A 17,897-nucleotide genomic window follows, 5' to 3' on the forward strand; every position below is an offset into this window, starting at 1 on the left:
TCTATATTATTTTAAGATTTTCAATAAAACGCACGTTTAGTCTATAAAAAACCTTTAATTAAAATCACTGAACATCGTGAAGTCGGCAACGTTACCGAGGACCGGGCGCAGATACAGTAAGTATAGCAGCTACCCGACAACATACAATATGAACTTACGAGCCACTAGTTCGGGCCATACATTACACAAACATCAATAACTAAACGAGTGGAGAATGATTAACTATAAATTAAATTTACATTAGACACGTGAATTTTATGAGACTGCGACGCGCAGTCAGACTCGCGCGCCGGTTTTGTATTTTTTTCTTTTCTTTTATTTAAAACTATATATATATATATCTAGTCGCGACGCCGCCGTATGTTTAGAACTACACGTCCGATGTCTGCGTCACTATCGCATACGTGAACCGGCCGGGGCCAGGCGCCATGTTGGTGTGGTGGGGCGACACGCAGGACAAACAGACAGGACGTTAGTTCTGGTCTATCGAGATGGTGGAGATGCCCCGAGGTCGCGAGCGAGACACAGTTTAGCTGTACAGGTCGTCGTCACCCCCCTCCTCCTGGAACGTGGGCTGGTCGCCCGCTGAAGTACCCGTGCCCCCTGTAGCTCCCGCGTTTGTTGGGAATCTGAAACGAATTAAAATAATCTAAATAACTAGCCCGCTGGTGTCTAAATTAATTAACATTGTTGATCTTGAGATATTGGGTCAGTCTTGAAATGAAATAAACCCCACAGTCCATCCAGACGTATTACAGTAGTGGGGTAGGTACCTGAAGTTGGCACGTCCCTTAGAAGTATTACAGTAGTGCGGTATGTACCAGAAGTTGGCACGTCCCTTAGAAGTAATACAGTAGTGCTGTATGTACCTGAAGTTGGCACGTCCCTTAGAAGTATTACAGTAGGCGGTATGTACCAGAAGTTGGCACGTCCCTTAGAAGTATTACAGTAGGCGGTATGTACCTGAAGTTGGCACGTCCCTTAGAAGTATTACAGTAGTGCGGTACGTACCTGAAGTTGGCACGTACCTTAAAAGTATTACAGTAGTACGGTACGTACCTGAAGTTGGCATGTCCCTTAGGAGTATTACTGTAGTGCGGTAGGTACCTAAAGTTGGCACGTCCTTTAGAACTATTACAGTACAGTGCGGCAGGTACCTGAAGTTGGTTCCGAAGCCGCGGCTCTGCTGCAGGGTCTGCGCGAACATCTCGTACTTGCGGATGTCGTTGTCGGACACGGAGCGGCGCGCGAACTTCATCGCCTCCTCGAAGTGAGCGCGGCTAATCTCCGGAACGGGGTCTTCCTCGTCCATCTGTTAACGACCAGGTATTCTATTTATAAAACCAATTATGCCGAACTTCCGTTTTCTTGAACAGTTTTGTTTTTGTTATTTAATTACATAGCTTTTATTCGGGCTATGAAAATACTTCAGCCGATTTTTGAGTATATTTGTACACACACCAGAGAAATAATTGAATGCAATAAATTAATAATAAAAATAAACCTTCACGAACTGTAAGCCAGTTGCATTTAAAAAAAAAATTTTTTTCAGACATTATTACTATCAAGTTTAAATTAATCTAAGCAGATCCGTTCAAGAGAGATTTTATAAAAAAATCAGTTCTGTTGGTAAACTCATTTTCGGATATAGGATTATGAGTTTTTTAAAGCCAAACTAGTATATAATAATTTTAAATATTATTGAAACCCAGCCGGTTATTAACTATTTCAATGTAATTACATGCAAAAGGTAAGAAACTAGATTGGTTTAAATGTAAAAGCATAGGGTTTCGTTTACTTCGTTTTTTTTAAATAAAATATAGACGTAGTGGTCAGATACGAACGTCCATAACGGCAGCGGCGGCTTGCTGCTGGCGACTCCTCTCGCGATGGATCTCCGCCTCGATGGCCTGGCGAATGGCCAGCTTGCAGGCTCGCTGGCATATCTCCGTCAGGTCAGCGCCACTGAAGCCTTGCGTCACCTGCACAGTTCTCGTTATCATAAAGAATCCGCCGAGGGCAGTGGTAGTCATGGCGTGTAAAAGTAAAATGGCGGTAGAACGTCTTGCGAGTCTCCACGGGTAGGTACCACCACCCTGCCTATTTCTGCCGTGAAGCAGTAATGCATTTCGGTTCGAAGGGCGGCGCAGCCGTTGTAACTATACTTGAGACCTTAGAGCTTATATTTCAAGGTGGGTGGCGCATTTACGTTGTAGATGTCTATGGGCTCCAGTAGCCACTTAACACCAGGTGGGCTGTGAGCTCGTCCACCCATCTAAGCAATAATAAAAAAAAATAGAGGTATTTTGCTATTAATAATATTGTTTTATAGTTATGTATATCAATTATCACTTATACTATAAAATATACTTGCAAAAAGTAGCCATCTTTCTATGAATACAAAAAATATATTAAGAAGTGGAATCTACCTTGGCGATGTAAGACAAGTCAACGTCCTTAGCGATAGGCGATTTGCGAAGGTTGGCGCGCAGGATGGCCTCGCGGGACTTCTCGTCCGGCAGCGGGATGTAGATGAGCTGGTCCAGACGGCCGGGACGCAGGATGGCCGGGTCGATGATGTCCGGTCTGTTTGTGGCACCTTCATCACAAATGATTCATTTAGTTTCTCCTGATTCAATTCACTATAATTATTTTATAAAATTATCATTGTAATCGATTCATCATCTGCATGTTTACGATTTGGTTTAAAAAAGAACTAGCCTACTTCGCTGCGCATTTAAAATTAACATTATTATTTATTGTCATTATTATTAGGGAGTCCAACACTCATATAAATATTGGTCTATCCATTAAGTACGTGTATTTTCTACATGGATATCAAGTTTCAAGTCAATCGGATGCAGGGTTCAATAGTTATAACGGAACATCCGTAAAAACCACTGTAAAAACCCGTTTTTTTTCCCCCCTACTTAAGCTGATAGTCTTGAGAGGCTGTATCAGCGTAACCTTAATTAGTAGGTGAGCTCACGGGGCTAAAACCTGATGACGTTGCTAACACGAACCCTAGCAAGACCCGTGCTTCGCAGAATCTACCACCGGATCGGAAACGCGACCCACTGAGAAGATTCGGCGAGAAACTCAGTGGGCTGTCTGAGGGTAAAACCACTGTAGATTTATATATTAGTATAGATAGTGACTTGTCAATTAGCAGTGGTCATTTAATGGCAATTTCTTTAGGTAGTATAATGTAGTGACCGATGATGAAGACGTTCTTCTTGGCGCCCATGCCGTCCATCTCGGTGAGGATCTGGTTGATGACGCGGTCCGCCGCCCCGCCCGCGTCCGACACGGAGCCGCCGCGCGACTTGGCGATGGAGTCCAGCTCGTCGAAGAACAACACGCACGGAGATGCCGATCGAGCCTGACCGGGGACACAAACATTATATTATGTACTATAGTACATTGTGCACCAAGGGAGAAAAGGAAGACATTTCCTCCTGCGTGGATAAGATGTCCTACTTTTTTCCCGCGGTGCACATACTATTTTTTCGCCTACCAGGCCGAAAGATCGTAGAGTACCGAGGATACTCATAAAAAAAACCATTTAACTGTTTTTTAATTTTTAAATAAACTACTACTAATTGAATAAGAACTGTCTGATGAACTCATCTTTGTTTAATACTTCACTATTCAATTTGATTGCCTTTTGTTTGTGTCACTTTTACACTAAACACAATATTGCAAATTACCCGAGCACAACTATGGCGGAGAATTTTAGGTGCGTGAGAGCAGACGTAGACACTAACGCGCATGCGCACTTGTCAGTACCCAGGGAGGAAAAGTTACACTTTGTTCCCTGTACAGCGGGGGGAAAACCGAACTTTCGGCGTAAGTAGGAGAAAAAAAGAATTGTAAAATGGGTTTGTGTTCTGTTTAAAATGATGATTACAGGAAACAATAATTTATTATGTTTCAGTTTTTTTTTCAAAGTAAATATAAATGGATCAATAAGCCCACGGCTCTCCTTGTGATGAGCAATGCCAAGGCTTCATACATGCAGATATGAGGGCTAAAATTTCATTTTCCTAATTTCCAAACAACTGCACACTACAGATGTAGACATTTAAATTACAATTGATTATTAGCATTCCAGCGGTAGTAGCCTTAACTTTTATATACTCACTAGCTGCCCGGCAGACTTCGTAGTTCCTCAATCGATAAATAAAATACCTAAACTTTTGTATAAAATAAACTTAAAACAAACAAATGGAATCCGTCTGACGGGGGTCACATCAAGTAAAAACAAGATTTTTTTTTATTTAATTCTGAGCATTTTCATATTTATCTACCTTTTAAACCTTCTCTGGACTTCCACAAATAACACAAGACCAAAATTAGCAAAATCCGTCCAGCCGTTCTCGAGTTTTAGCGAGACAATCCAACAGCAATTCATGTTTATATATATAGATTTAGTAAGTGAGTATTATTATTGCAATGTATATTACGTGAAGCCGTAATGTAAAGCGAAAACACACGCCTTCCTCCAAATTGAATATTTTTCAAATGCATTCTCCTCCATCTTTGTTTTATAGAATATTTCAAATATACCCAGTCTAAATGTAACAAGACAAATGATTTAACAATTAGGACGCACCTTGTCGAAGATGTCGCGTACGTTCGCCTCGGACTCGCCGAACCACATGGTGAGCAGCTCTGGTCCCTTCACTGATATAAAGTTAGCCTGACACTCGTTGGCGATGGCCTTTGCCAGCAAAGTTTTACCTGATTGATAATAATAAAACAATACTTGTAATGATTTCTACAAATTAAACCAGTTACATAATAATGTATGAAAAAAATTAAATTATGCAATTTTGGCATGCAGAGTCGTCGTGACCTAAATGATACGACGTTGACTACGACGAGCGATGCACCGGTGTTCGAATCCAACAAGCGGGTACCAATTTTTGTAATGAAATACGTACTTATCAAATGTTCACGATTGACTTCCACGGTGAAGGAATAACATCGTGTAATAAAAATCAAACCCGCAAAATTATAATTTGCGTTATTACTTGTGATAGGACGTCTTGTGAGTCCCGGGTAGGTGCCACCACCCTGCCTATTTCTGCCGTGAAGCAGTAATGCGTTTCGATTTGAAGGGCGGAGCAGCCATTGTAACTATACTGAGACCTTAGAACTTATATCTCAAGGTGGGTGGAGGCATTTACGTTGTAGATGTCTAAGGGCTCCAGTAACCACTTAACACCAGGTGGGCTGTGAGCTCGTCCACCCATCTAAGCAATAAAAAAAAACAAAAAGGATAATTTTTTTCTTTTTTTTAATTCCCTTGTAGGCAGAGGAACATACGGCCCACCTGATGGTGAGTGGTTACCGTCGCCCATGAACCTCAGCAATGCCAGGGGCAGATCCAGGCCGCTGCCTACTCTGTAATCCCTCGTGCTGTAGCTACAGGCTGTGTGATGTCTCCGTACGCACCACAACCAGGAGGTCCGTAGAAGAGAACACCGCGCGAAGGCTGCATGCCGAACTTCAGGAATTTGTCGGGATGTTCGACCGGATACTGCACGAGTTCTTGGAGTTCACGCTTCACTCCCTCCAGCCCGCCGATGTCGGTCCACGTCACGTTGGGAACTTCCACCACTGTCTCACGTAACGCCGACGGAGACGATTTCGTCATTGCGTACTGTTTGAGAAACGAAATTTCGAATTTCATTAATAGTACATTATATATAACCAAAGCCAGTGCAGGATACGTTGTAACTAACACAAGTCAATCACACATTGTGATTTGTATAGCACAGTAAAATTTATTCTATCTTACGTTTCAATAATTTTATTGACATTGAAGACACAATAGCCTATTTATTTATTGTTCGAGGAAATCGCCGGATTCCCACCCTCCACTGGGGATGGCGGGCGGGGTATGTCGGAGTCGAACCGACTAAAACCTCCTGTCGCTCAACAACCCACGTCCGAGCCTCTCATGAGACAGAACTCATGAAAAGGCAAAGGGGAGAGAGCGAAGCGTTTAGTGCGGAGCACATCTCTCCCATCACCCTCCCCCTCACAATAGCCTATGACATTAAAATGGGTGAGCCAAGAGCATATCTAACTATGCTACAAGAATAAAAATAATTATACTCTCTAATGAGGAATTATTATTTACACAAAAATTGATGTCAAACCATTTAGCATTCTATACATCTAGAAATTATATTTTCAACTATGACAGTTATTCACGCTATTGACAAAAAACATACCCGGAAGTTATCCATGGAGACAGCCAGAGAATTGAGAACCTCTGCGTCAATCTGATCGTCCTCGAGGTCAATGAGATCCATCTTCTCACGAATCTGCTGCAAGGCTGCCTCCGAGCACAGAGACGCGAGATCAGCGCCCACGTGACCGTGAGACTCTGCTGCGATCTAAAGAATGAGATGAAACCCACATTACAATAACATCTAGAAGGTACAACAAAGCCTTTTTTTGTTAAATATAGTTATTGTTAACTGCCTATTTCTGCCGTGAAGCAGTAATGCGTTTCGGTTTGAAGGGTGGGGCAGCCGTTGTAACTAGATTGAGACCTTAGAGCTAATATCTCAAGGTGGGTGGCGGCAATTACGTTATAGATGTTTAATGGGCTTAATGGCAGTAACCACTTAACAGTGAGCTTGTCTACCCAACCAAGCAATAATGCACATTGACGCTTGAAAGGCAAAAGTGACTAAGCGACATTAACTGCTTTGTACATAAATGATAGGCAATAACCGTATTGGATAAGCAAAAAAATTTTTTTTTCTAGAGCTATTAAAACCATTTCAATCCTACAGCTAGATTCGTTAAAATAGAAATTTTTTCAGGTATTTCAACTTTAAATTAGTCTACTGTAAAGTTCACGCATTGTCGCTTAGTCATGTTTGCCTTTCAAGCGTCGAATATTCTTTCTGGAATAGTTATTGAATTTTTCTTTATGTGAGCGGTGTGAAGTTTCACCTGTTCTAGATCGACGTCGTCTCCTAGCTTCATGTTCTTGGTGTGTATGCGCAGGATCTCGAGGCGGCCGGTCGCGTCGGGGATGCCGATGTCGATCTCGCGGTCGAACCGCCCGAAGCGCCGCAGCGCCGGGTCGATGGAGTTCGGCCGGTTCGTGGCCGCCATCACGATCACGTGGGACGACTTCTTCATGCCTGCGTTAGACAAAACATTTTAATTATTATAATCTATCATGATCTTGTTGCAAATAATCTGACTGTAACAACCTATTCAACATTTCGGTTTCAGGTTTTCATGTAGGATATCGGTTATACTAGCCCTTCTCTAGAGGTTCTTTAGTTTTTATCAAATGCTCAAAAATTTTGAAGTAATATTTAAAACTAGCGACCCGCCCTCGCTTCGCTTCGGAAACATTAAATTTTATTATTGATAGGCGAAGCCCGCCATGTTGCGCGCGGTACTACAATTACTGCGGGTAACGCCGTGAGGCGAAGCTATTCTAAAAAAGTAGCCTAAGTTACTCCTTATATCATCAGCTACCTATTAGTGAAAGTCTCATCAGTCTTTCGAAGTCGTCGTGGCCTAAAGGATAAGACGTCCGGTGCATTCGTATCGAGCGATGCACTGGTGTTCGAATCTCGCTGGCAGGTACCAATTTTTCTAATGAAATACGTACTCAACAAATGTTCACGATTGACTTCCACGGTGAAGGAATAACATCGTGCAATAAAAATCAAACCGGCAAAAATTATAATTTGCGTAATTACTGGTGGTAGGACCTTTTGTGAGTCCGCGCGGGTAGGTACCACCGCCCCGCCTATTTCTGCCGTGAAGCAGTAATGCGTTTCGGTTTGAAGGGTGGGGCAGCCGTTGTGACTATACTGAGACCTTAGAACTATATCTCAAGGTGTGTGGCGCATTTACGTTGTAGATGTCTATGGGCTCCAGTAACCACTTAACACCAGGTGGGCTGTGAGCTGGTCCACACATCTAAGCAATAAAAAAAAAGGTCCAGCCATTCCAGAGATTATCCGGAACAAACAGACAGACAGACAGACAAAAATTGTAAAAAATGTTATTTTGGTGAATGTACCGTATATATATATTCATATGCATGTAGTAAAAAGCGATTACTTCAATACTACAAACAGAGCTCTAATTTTATTTATATGTATAGATGTAATATATTTCAACAAAACCAACAAGAAAAACTCAATCATGACTCACCATCCATAAGCGTCAATAACTGTGAAACGATACGTCTTTCCACTTCACCGTGGGTTTTCTCTCTCTTTGGTGCAATAGCATCGAGTTCATCAATGAAGATAATAGCCGGAGAGTTCTTGTCGGCTTCCTCAAACGCCTTACGGAGGTTTGACTCCGATTCTCCCGCCAGCTTAGACATGATCTCCGGTCCATTAATTAAAAAGAAGAAAGCTCCTGTTGGATCAAAATAAAGCATTTTTGAAGATTTTTTACATAGAAAACTTATTTAATTAGATATAGAGTATCTTTAAAATATATGAAAGATTAATATTTGTAAAAAATACAGATAAATATGATATAATGTTAATTATTTGCGAGTACAGCAATTTTACCTGTTTCATTAGCAACAGCACGAGCAATGAGTGTTTTTCCGGTACCAGGCGGCCCATACATGAGAATGCCGCGTGGAGGCTTCACTCCAATAGCCTTGAACAGTGAAGGATGACGCAGTGGCAACTCCACCATCTCCTTAATTTGCGCCAGTTGTTTGCGACAACCGCCGATGTCATCATAGCCGACAGCATTTAGTGCTTCCTCTTCTTCCTGTTGACCATACGATTGTGTTAGGCGAACATCAAAAAAATTGATTTTTGTTAATACCATAATAGGAGTACAATTTTTTTATGATTAAAGCATATCCATACTGAGTTCGGACATCAGGACAGGTAAATACAACAACATTTAAACATTCTACAATAAAAAAAGTGCACTGGTTATATAAACTGACTGGTATATTATGGATCAGAGAGTCAGACAAGCAACACTTTATCCTACAAATGCAATGAAATGCAATGCAATGATCTAAATGAAAATGCAATGTCTTAACATTCTTTTTTAATAACAAATCTAATAAAGACGAAACCGTGGAACATGTTTGGTGTACCATAAAATAAACATTAATTTTACAAACACATTAGCAAACAAATATAAAATATCAGAAGTACTTGGGCACTTCAAATTTAGATCACAAAAAGGATACTTAGAAAATATATAGTACGTTTAATACATACCTCACGTTTAATCGGTTCACCGTCACAGTGTATTACGGTATCAGGAGCCACGATGCAAAATGGTGATGGATCTGTTTCGACCACTTTGAACTCGACGGCGCGCATGCCCCCGCGGACCATGAAGGTGTCGTCACGATGGATCGGACGGTAAGCCTCCATGAAGTACGGCTTCAAGTATACTTCGAATAGATTGCTATTGTACAAAATATAAATTTTGTTTAGATTAAATAACCTAAGACTGATATGATAATGTCTTTTTTTTATTCTTTATTGCTTACATGGGTGGACGAGCTCATGGCCCACCTGGTGTTAAGTGGTTACCGGAGCCCATAGACATCTACAACGCAAATGCCGCCATCCACCTTGAGATATGAGTTTTAAGGTCTCGAGTATAGTTACAACGGCTGCCCCACCCTTTAAACCGAAACGCATTTCGGCTTGTCGGCAGAAATAGGCGGGGTGGTGGTACCTACCCGTGCGGTCTTACAAGAGGTCCTACTGTAATTCGAACACCGGTGCATCTCTTATCCTTTAGGCCATGACGACTTACAAGTAACGACATAGTATCTTGTCTAATACATTCTGTGCAAATTGAGAGTAATATAGTATATTCATATGAAAACTGTGTTAGTTACCAAAGTGAAAAAGAGATTACAAATAATTATAACCTAAACACAAAACAATACAATTTTATTCATTAAGCTCATATGGGAGGAGGCACTTCTGCCAGGTAATAAAGAGGAAACTGCGCTCATTAGGGCATATTTGGAGATGCCTATTATTCACATTGGATAAGAGCTGATGATGACTTACAGCATTGGGGGTTTTTGCATAATATATTGAAGATACTGAAAGAATCAATAGCACTATTGTGTATTAGATAATTAATTCATTTTCATGGCTGACACTGACAATCATTTAGATACTAACAATATGTACTATGCTAATATTGTATTGAAGACATAATTGAGTTTTACTTTTTACTTATTTTTATTGCCCTTGTAGGCAGACGAGCATACGGCCCACCTGATGGTGAGTGGTTACCGTCGCCCAAGGACTTCAGCAATGTCAGGGGCAGAGCCAAGTCGCTGCCTACCGCTTAATACTCTCCACAAGCCTCGTTTGAAGAAGGACATGTCATAGCGCTCGGGAAACACCGTGGAGGGGAGCTCATTCCATAGCCAATATATTATTATCAATCAAACAGATATATTATTAATTATGCAACCACACAATTCCTCCAATCGCAGACTTATTATATCGAGTTGAAGTTTAATTAAAATCATCAAACTATTGATACTAATACTAAAGAAAAAGCAACATTAATTAAAAATATGTATTGCGTATTAAGTGAAATGTCACTTAAACCAAGTAAATAGCCTTTCATCCTTCAATATGTATATTATATTAGATTGATTAGCAACTCCAATATTTATAGTTTTATATAAAAAACGCATTATTAGTAAGGAGTTTGATAAGTTTCATTAGTATTCAATCAATAGTCAATTGCTATAATCTTACCCAGTAAGACCCTCAACTGAATCATCAATTGGCAGTATGTGGACTCGTTTTCCATATTTCACTGAAGGACACGGAGCGATGGATACCACATCAGAAAGACGCACACGAAGGTTGTTTCTCACAACACGGTTCATCCGAATTTTCTCATCAGGGCAATTATCGTCTGAGAGCACGATGCAAACGGTTTCCTTGCGGCGTTTGCCCTTGAGCAAGACTGTGTCACCACGGAAGAGTTGAAGTTGCTCCATTTTGGCCTGTTACAAAAAAAATTGATGATTGTAAAAACTAGAATTCATTAATAATTTTATTATTATTGTAATTATTTTTTATGTTTCTTATTTGGTATATTGTTGGATTATATTTACATTTATGTATGTTTATATTTTTTTATGAGTAAGTAGTAGAAGTCAATAGAAGTAATTTATTTGCATTAATACATAAAATAATCTAATATGCACTACGGTTGGCTGGTAGTTTATTACAGCATTAAGTTTGCAATTTAACTTTTTTGTTACATGTAAATAAAGAATTTTCGATTTATAAAATTTTGCTTTTTATACAAAATATGGAATTTATATTCAATTTATTTCCTTATCATGAGTTCATAATGAACATATTAGTGTGCTATCATTTAGTTAAAGAAATTTGACTGTCATAAATACAGTTTAATAGTTAGTAATGTGTACTGATTGCCAATGATATTATTTAGTTTAACTTCATATTTCAGAACAAAAAAGTGTGTTGTTATTATAATTACCAATGGTAAATTCATACAATATTTGTGCTTCTAATAGTTATTTTGCTTAAGGATTAATATACCAAAACATGGCTTTTTATACTTATGCAATATATATCTAATAATATTTTTACATTTGCACACTATCATCTGAAAGCCCTAATAACTAAGTATAAACCATTTGTTAGAATGTTTGAGCTGAATCTCAAGCTGACTCAAATCAAAACAGTTGTAATTTATGCATTAGTAAAACTTGCAGTAACAGTTTTGATACATCACTCAAGTACAATCTTTCAGAAGCTGGATATTTCGGTGCCACACAGGCTGATAGAAAGAAACGTAGTGATTTGTGTATTAATTTGTGATTATGTATAATCAATGTAAATGTTTATGTGTAATCAAAGGCACTCTAGCGAAACCTACGTAAATTCACAGTAGATAGATTCTAAGCATATGTTAGCATCGGAAGGGCATTGTTTATTATAAGCTTTTATTGACAGGCAATACGGATACAGGACTTTACTGTCAATATCTGATTGACAATCAAACAACAAAATGGTAATTTTTTTATAATGATAATACAAGTTTTTTTTTTATTGACCTTGTAGGCAAACAATCACTCGGTCCACCTAATGGTGAGAAATTACTGTTGCTTATAGAAGTCAGTGATCCCAGAACCACAACCAAGACGTTGCCCACTACTAAGGACTCTCTATAAACCTCGTTAGGAGAACCACGTATATTTTTAACCAGTCCGAAAATATTGAGTTTCGTTGAGAAGCATTAACACATTCATAATATAGCCCTAAGCTTAAACTCACAAATCTTCTTCAGCCCCTTCAGAATTTTTAGGTACTGTTCGTTTATTGTACTGTACTGTAGTATTTTTTAAATCAAAGTCTCCAAAGTTTTCCTTAATGGTCACTACCAACTTGGTAACAAACAAAACAGTAGTTGGTAGTACCAACAATATAGATCAGGTTTTTCTAAGTTCCTATTTTAAATAAAGTGAGTTTTTTATTCCACTTGGTAACTAATTTTATTTCATACTTTTTAGTCAATTGATTCTGTAAAATAAATTCATTCTATGCAGGAAACAGACTTAAACAGATAATGTTTTTGGTAAGAGATATCTTTAATTATAAAAAACAATGAATAAATATTATTCCTCTATTAATTTTGTCAGAGACACTATGTTGAAATAATATATGACATATCACTTTTATTAGGTGTTTTTATTTTGTCTTTTCTTAGCGCTTGTGTTACCAGATTTTTTACTTAGTTATATATTGTGTGTCTAATAAATAAATAAAAAATAAAAATAAACAACCAACTGACATCTCATTTGCTAAAATCCTATAAAATATTTAAGCTGAGGAGTATAACATACATAAGTTCACATAACTTGGAATAGACCTTATAAATTTAATAATCAGTTGAAAAACACTGGACAACAGTTTACTACAGTAACAGTTTACCGGTGGTATTATAAGCCTGGGTTGAGTGCAGTCATGCATTCCAATTTGACAGATAGGTTGGCCATTGTCATACAGTTTTTTTTCTTTCTTTTCTTTATTGCTACGATGGATGGACAAGCTCAGGACCCATCTGATGTTAAGTGGTAAACTGGTCTCAGTTTTACAGTTATAACAGTCACTCAATCTACTCTTTGGACCAAAATGAATTACAGCTTCAAGGCAACTGAGGTTGGTGTCACATTCACATTATGATGTCTATGGACTCCTCACATAGGCCGTGAGGACATTCACCCATCTTTGCAATGAATAAATAAAAAAAGTAGTCTTACAGCTTTACTATTGACCTAAAGAGATAAAAAGGTTATTCAACTCTGATGGTTATAACAATGGATATTTTGCATCATATAAACTATGTTACAAAGGTTCGTTCTTTTCTATAGATTAATGGGGAAGGACAGAGACATTTTAATCATTGTTCTTTATTGTTAAATTATTAAAAACAGTAGTTACATTTTTTTTTTTTGCATGGTGCCTATGCGTCTTACAAAATACTGTATTTTATTAACAAAACAATAGTTTTAGGGATGTTCTTTTGTTTGTTTGATTTGAAAAAAAAAACCTTTATGTGTTATGTTTATGTTAATTTTATTATTTGAAGGTTAGGATGACAGACGAAATTTACTTTTTTTTTGTTCAAAGCAAAAGTACTAATATTGCTATTTAAGGTTTAGTGAATGAACCAAACATCTTGTCCAGAGACAAAGCACTGACCTGTGAAAGTGCCACGACTGAGTTGTCATCGCTGACTGCTTCTTCGACAATGAGACGGTTGGGTCTGTCCTTGCGACGGAGGATCGCGGTCGATAAATCATCAGGGCTGGAATACAAGACAATTATGACTACTCTTCAGTTTAACATTTATTTCTCACTAGTAGAAATACTTGGGTTTTGTTTGGTTTAAGTAGAAGGATTAATGTCTTTTCATTAAGATTTTTGTATTTAAAATGGTATTGGTATTTTTTAATGATTTTTGGACATAAGTTCAAACTGATTATCACTGGTGCTGAGGATGATGTTTCACTTAATTACACATTTCTAAACATATATTTCGAAAATTTGGTGAGTTCGGGTGCTCAATTTCATTCATTTTTATAGGAATGATTTCAAAATGCCGAAATTCTTTTGTGTTAATTTGTCATCTCACCGTCTCTTAAATAGAACAAACTTGTTTTCAGAACTAAGTACTCTTGCATTAGAAAGTTACAATGCTGTAGAATAATAAAATTGCTGTTGTAGGTCATTGATGAAAATAAAAAAATCACTACACTTTAAAAGTTTAATTCTCGACATGATGACAAGCCAAATTCGAAATGCATTCACAATGTACTTCGCCGATTTCGTGTAAATTTTACATGAAACTCCGTTTTGAATATTTGACGAATATAATTTAGCACTCACCTTTTATTATCTGCCATTTTATTCAAAATTTATTGTTAGAATCTAAGAACTATTATAATTTTTATAACGCCAAATAATTACTTGGCGAACTTCAATCCTAGCGTGACGTTGCCGTATTTCATTTGTTCATCGATAAGCTTCGTGTTGCCATAGAAAATAATACCATAACTAAAAGACCCATTTCTGACTAACTCTTCAAGTTTTAATCGATTGTAACCATCTCTCGATTGCAATCATTGATTACCACCACAGAGTTGCAAAATGTCTCAATCTAATATATAAAATTCTCGTGTCACAGTTTTCGTTGCCATACTCCTCCGAAACGGCTTGACCGATTTTGATGAAATTTTTTGTGCTTATCCGGTATCTATGAGAATCGGCCAACATCTATTTTTCATCCCCCTAAATGTTAGGGGTAGTCCACCCCTAAATTTTTTTATTTATTTTTTAGACAAAATTTTTCATTTCTATTTTTTTATGATACAACATACAAAAATACATACAATCCTCAATTTTCACCTCTCTACGATCAACCCTTATTTTTTATTTGCTAATTAAAAACTTCTAAAAATTTTTGCGAGAATTTTGTTTGTATTTTGTCATGACTTAAAATAAAAAAAATTATATTACTCTCAATTTTCACTCTTATACGATCAACCCCTATTTTTCCATCCCGATCAATATTTTTTTTATTCTATGCACAGATCCGCAATAAGGTTGCAAGATGGCAATCAAATATTATAATTGTAGTACGATAAACTCTTATTCAGAGTTTATAATTTCAAGTTCCTTTAATTATGATTTTTTTTAAATTGAATTTGATCTCCCGCCCTCGCCGGTCGACTACTGATCAACTATCAATCGATCAGCTATCCCCGCCAGGTGTCACCACTCATCCAGCAAACATCACGTAGTAGGGATGAGACGAAGCCGGTCTCCTGTCTTACTTATTCACTATACATCATAGATTATACACTTAATATATTTGAGAGCTATACAATACTATACATTTTTCAGCCATGTTTTTTTGGTTTTATTTGTGTATCAATAGTATGTTCAGTAGGTCTGAGAGTCGGCTACTATCTATTTTTCAAACCCCTAAGTGAAAAGGGTTGTCGACCCCAAACATTTATTTTTTATTTTAATTTTTTGGATATTTTTTTTTGTTTACAATGAGGTATTATGTGGTTAAATGAGGTTTTTTTTTCTACAGTAGAATTTCCCTAGAAATCTTATTTAAGGCAACACAACGTTTGCCGGGTCAGCTAGTGGATTTATAAATTCTTTAAAATTGGGGTAATTTAAGACGCGAATTATAAATTTCGAAATTAAAAAAATAGAGGTTTAATCAAAGATCGCCATAGAGGTTGGCATCAGAGGCTGGCCATACTACCGATAGCTAATTATGATTTTGGACACAAAACAAGGCTAATTGAGTGTAATTTCGAATAAATGAGCATCTCTCTCTCTGATGATGCGCAATACTCTAGATCAGCCATCTGCCTTTTGTATTTTTTTTATGACTTGAAAGCGTTGACTGTATTGTCTTACCTTTGTCAAACCGAAATGTATGACGGCTTCGCTGTGGGTATAGGCAGTTTATTGATTACAATCTATTCGCACTCACAATCTGCCCTTCCACCAATAATTGAACAAATTTGTTAATTGTGATTAGTTATTAAGGGTTTAGTTTTTATAACATGATGTGTTATTATTATGTAATATTACTTAACATATTGCCTTCTTGGGACAGGTGGCAATCTTTTTCATTTTAAATAAATTACCTATGGTAACTGTTGAGTTAGTCTATTGTTCCATTTTTTCAACAGGCAAAGCTTAGATATCACACCATACTGCCTATTCTTTTGTTTAATTTGTTATATGAAAAAACATAAGGAGCGAAAAATTTAAAAATTAAATCGATGAAATAAGGTAAAGTTGATTTATTTGAGACTAATGGGTGTAATAGTGGAGATGAAATGAAATAAAACGAGATGAAATAGCATGAAATTAAATCTCAGTAAAGTAATGGTTATTTATTGAGATTGTTTTCAGTGGACCACCTTTTTTTCCCCTATCTATGCTGACATCCTTGAGAGGCTATTTCAGCTTTTCCTTGACGTGTAGGTGAGCTCACGGGGCTCTAACCGGGAGTGTTGCTAACACTGGCCCTAGCAAGACCAATCTACCACCGAATCGGAAACGCTACCCACTGAAAAGATCCGACGAGAAACTCAGTGGGCTAAGTGGACCACCCTTATTAGAGGTTTAAACCTGAAAAACCACTAAATTAATAAAATAAACCACAGAAATAGGACACTAGAACACAGAGCATTAAATAAAAATCATAATTCATAGAACTTCCAAAAAGTCCAAGGGAATCACATAAATAGAATAGCCCAAGTGGGCTGTGATCCCACTGTCTTGCACTTCGAATCGTTCCCAAACAATTTAGCAATCATTCGAGATGTTTTAAATAATTTGTGAAGTGCAAAAAGTAAATAAAAATACACACGATTTTATTTTTGTATTGCTTAAATGGGTGGACGAGCTTACCTGCCCACCTGGTGCTAAATGGTTATCGAAACCTATAAACCTCAACAATCAATCTATGCCGGCTCCCAAGACGTCCTACCACCAATAAGTAATTACTCAAATAAAATATTTTGTTGTTTTTTTTTACACGACGTTATTCCTTCATCGTGGAAGTCATTCGTTTGTCAAGTACGTATTTCACTAGAGAAAAAGAACGAAGCGTCTTAACTTTGAGCCTACGACGACTTCAAAATCTCGCTGTTATTCAAAAATCCATTTGATCATGTAATTAGTTTCGTAATTTTTTATTGGCATCGAAAATTCCCGTAGCTTAGTAATTAGTTGACAAAAGGGCCTATAGCTACTAGCTTTGGCTATTTCAAAACTTTTATAATAAAAAAAAACAATAATAATGCATTTGTGGAAACCTTAAATACACTTACTCACATATAGATAGCACTTGTGGAAACTGTCGCTGTTATCTTATCATTTCATTCACATCTCTATTTTTGTTATACATTCTCATTGAAGTAGCGTAAGATAGTAGAGTAGGCTGAAAACGTCCTTGATCGCAGTGGATGACTAACTGTCATTTAATCAGTGTGCTTAGTGCGAGTTTCTTAACGTTCTCGATAACGTAAAAGTTAAACCAATTTTGTATGCAGTTGGAACAGCACCCCTAGCAGCAAACGTACGCAAGCGATCCCATTGCATACAAATATTAAAAAACTCGCACTCAGCACACTGGGTCTTCAACCGATTGAATAAACTTTCCGTCTTTTTAGAAATGATCGAGTATGGCATACGATATACGTCATCTTCAGCGATAGTACATGTTTGAATATTTAGAAGATTCTATCAAAGCCATTGGAGATAATTTTAAATTAACTTCAATAATGCACAGTAGTAATGTTT

General features: G+C 37.5%; 1 protein-coding gene across 2 annotated transcripts; it reads right to left on the minus strand.

Annotated features, from left to right (window-relative positions):
* Nucleotides 1-35: 35 nt before the first annotated feature.
* On the minus strand, nucleotides 36-14,622 carry Ter94 (transitional endoplasmic reticulum ATPase TER94). 2 transcript variants are annotated; one of them, NM_001043538.2, is made up of 15 exons: nucleotides 14,448-14,551; nucleotides 13,761-13,866; nucleotides 10,776-11,029; nucleotides 9,255-9,447; nucleotides 8,577-8,787; nucleotides 8,206-8,418; nucleotides 6,979-7,172; nucleotides 6,246-6,410; nucleotides 5,461-5,668; nucleotides 4,616-4,743; nucleotides 3,217-3,382; nucleotides 2,430-2,599; nucleotides 1,845-1,982; nucleotides 1,158-1,312; nucleotides 315-629 (listed from the first exon to the last, which is right to left on the minus strand). In NM_001043538.2, exons 1-15 carry the CDS (start codon nucleotides 14,462-14,464, stop codon nucleotides 530-532), a joined length of 2,418 nt encoding a protein of 805 aa, NP_001037003.1. In that variant the 5' UTR covers nucleotides 14,465-14,551; the 3' UTR covers nucleotides 315-529. The 2 variants fall into 2 exon arrangements, with proteins under 2 accessions (XP_062529790.1, NP_001037003.1); XM_062673806.1 differs by having other exon boundaries at nucleotides 36-1,312; nucleotides 14,448-14,622.
* Nucleotides 14,623-17,897: the final 3,275 nt, after the last annotated feature.

Source organism: Bombyx mori, chromosome 19 (assembly GCF_030269925.1).
Source record: "Bombyx mori chromosome 19, ASM3026992v2".
Classification (NCBI taxonomy): domain Eukaryota; kingdom Metazoa; phylum Arthropoda; class Insecta; order Lepidoptera; family Bombycidae; genus Bombyx; species Bombyx mori.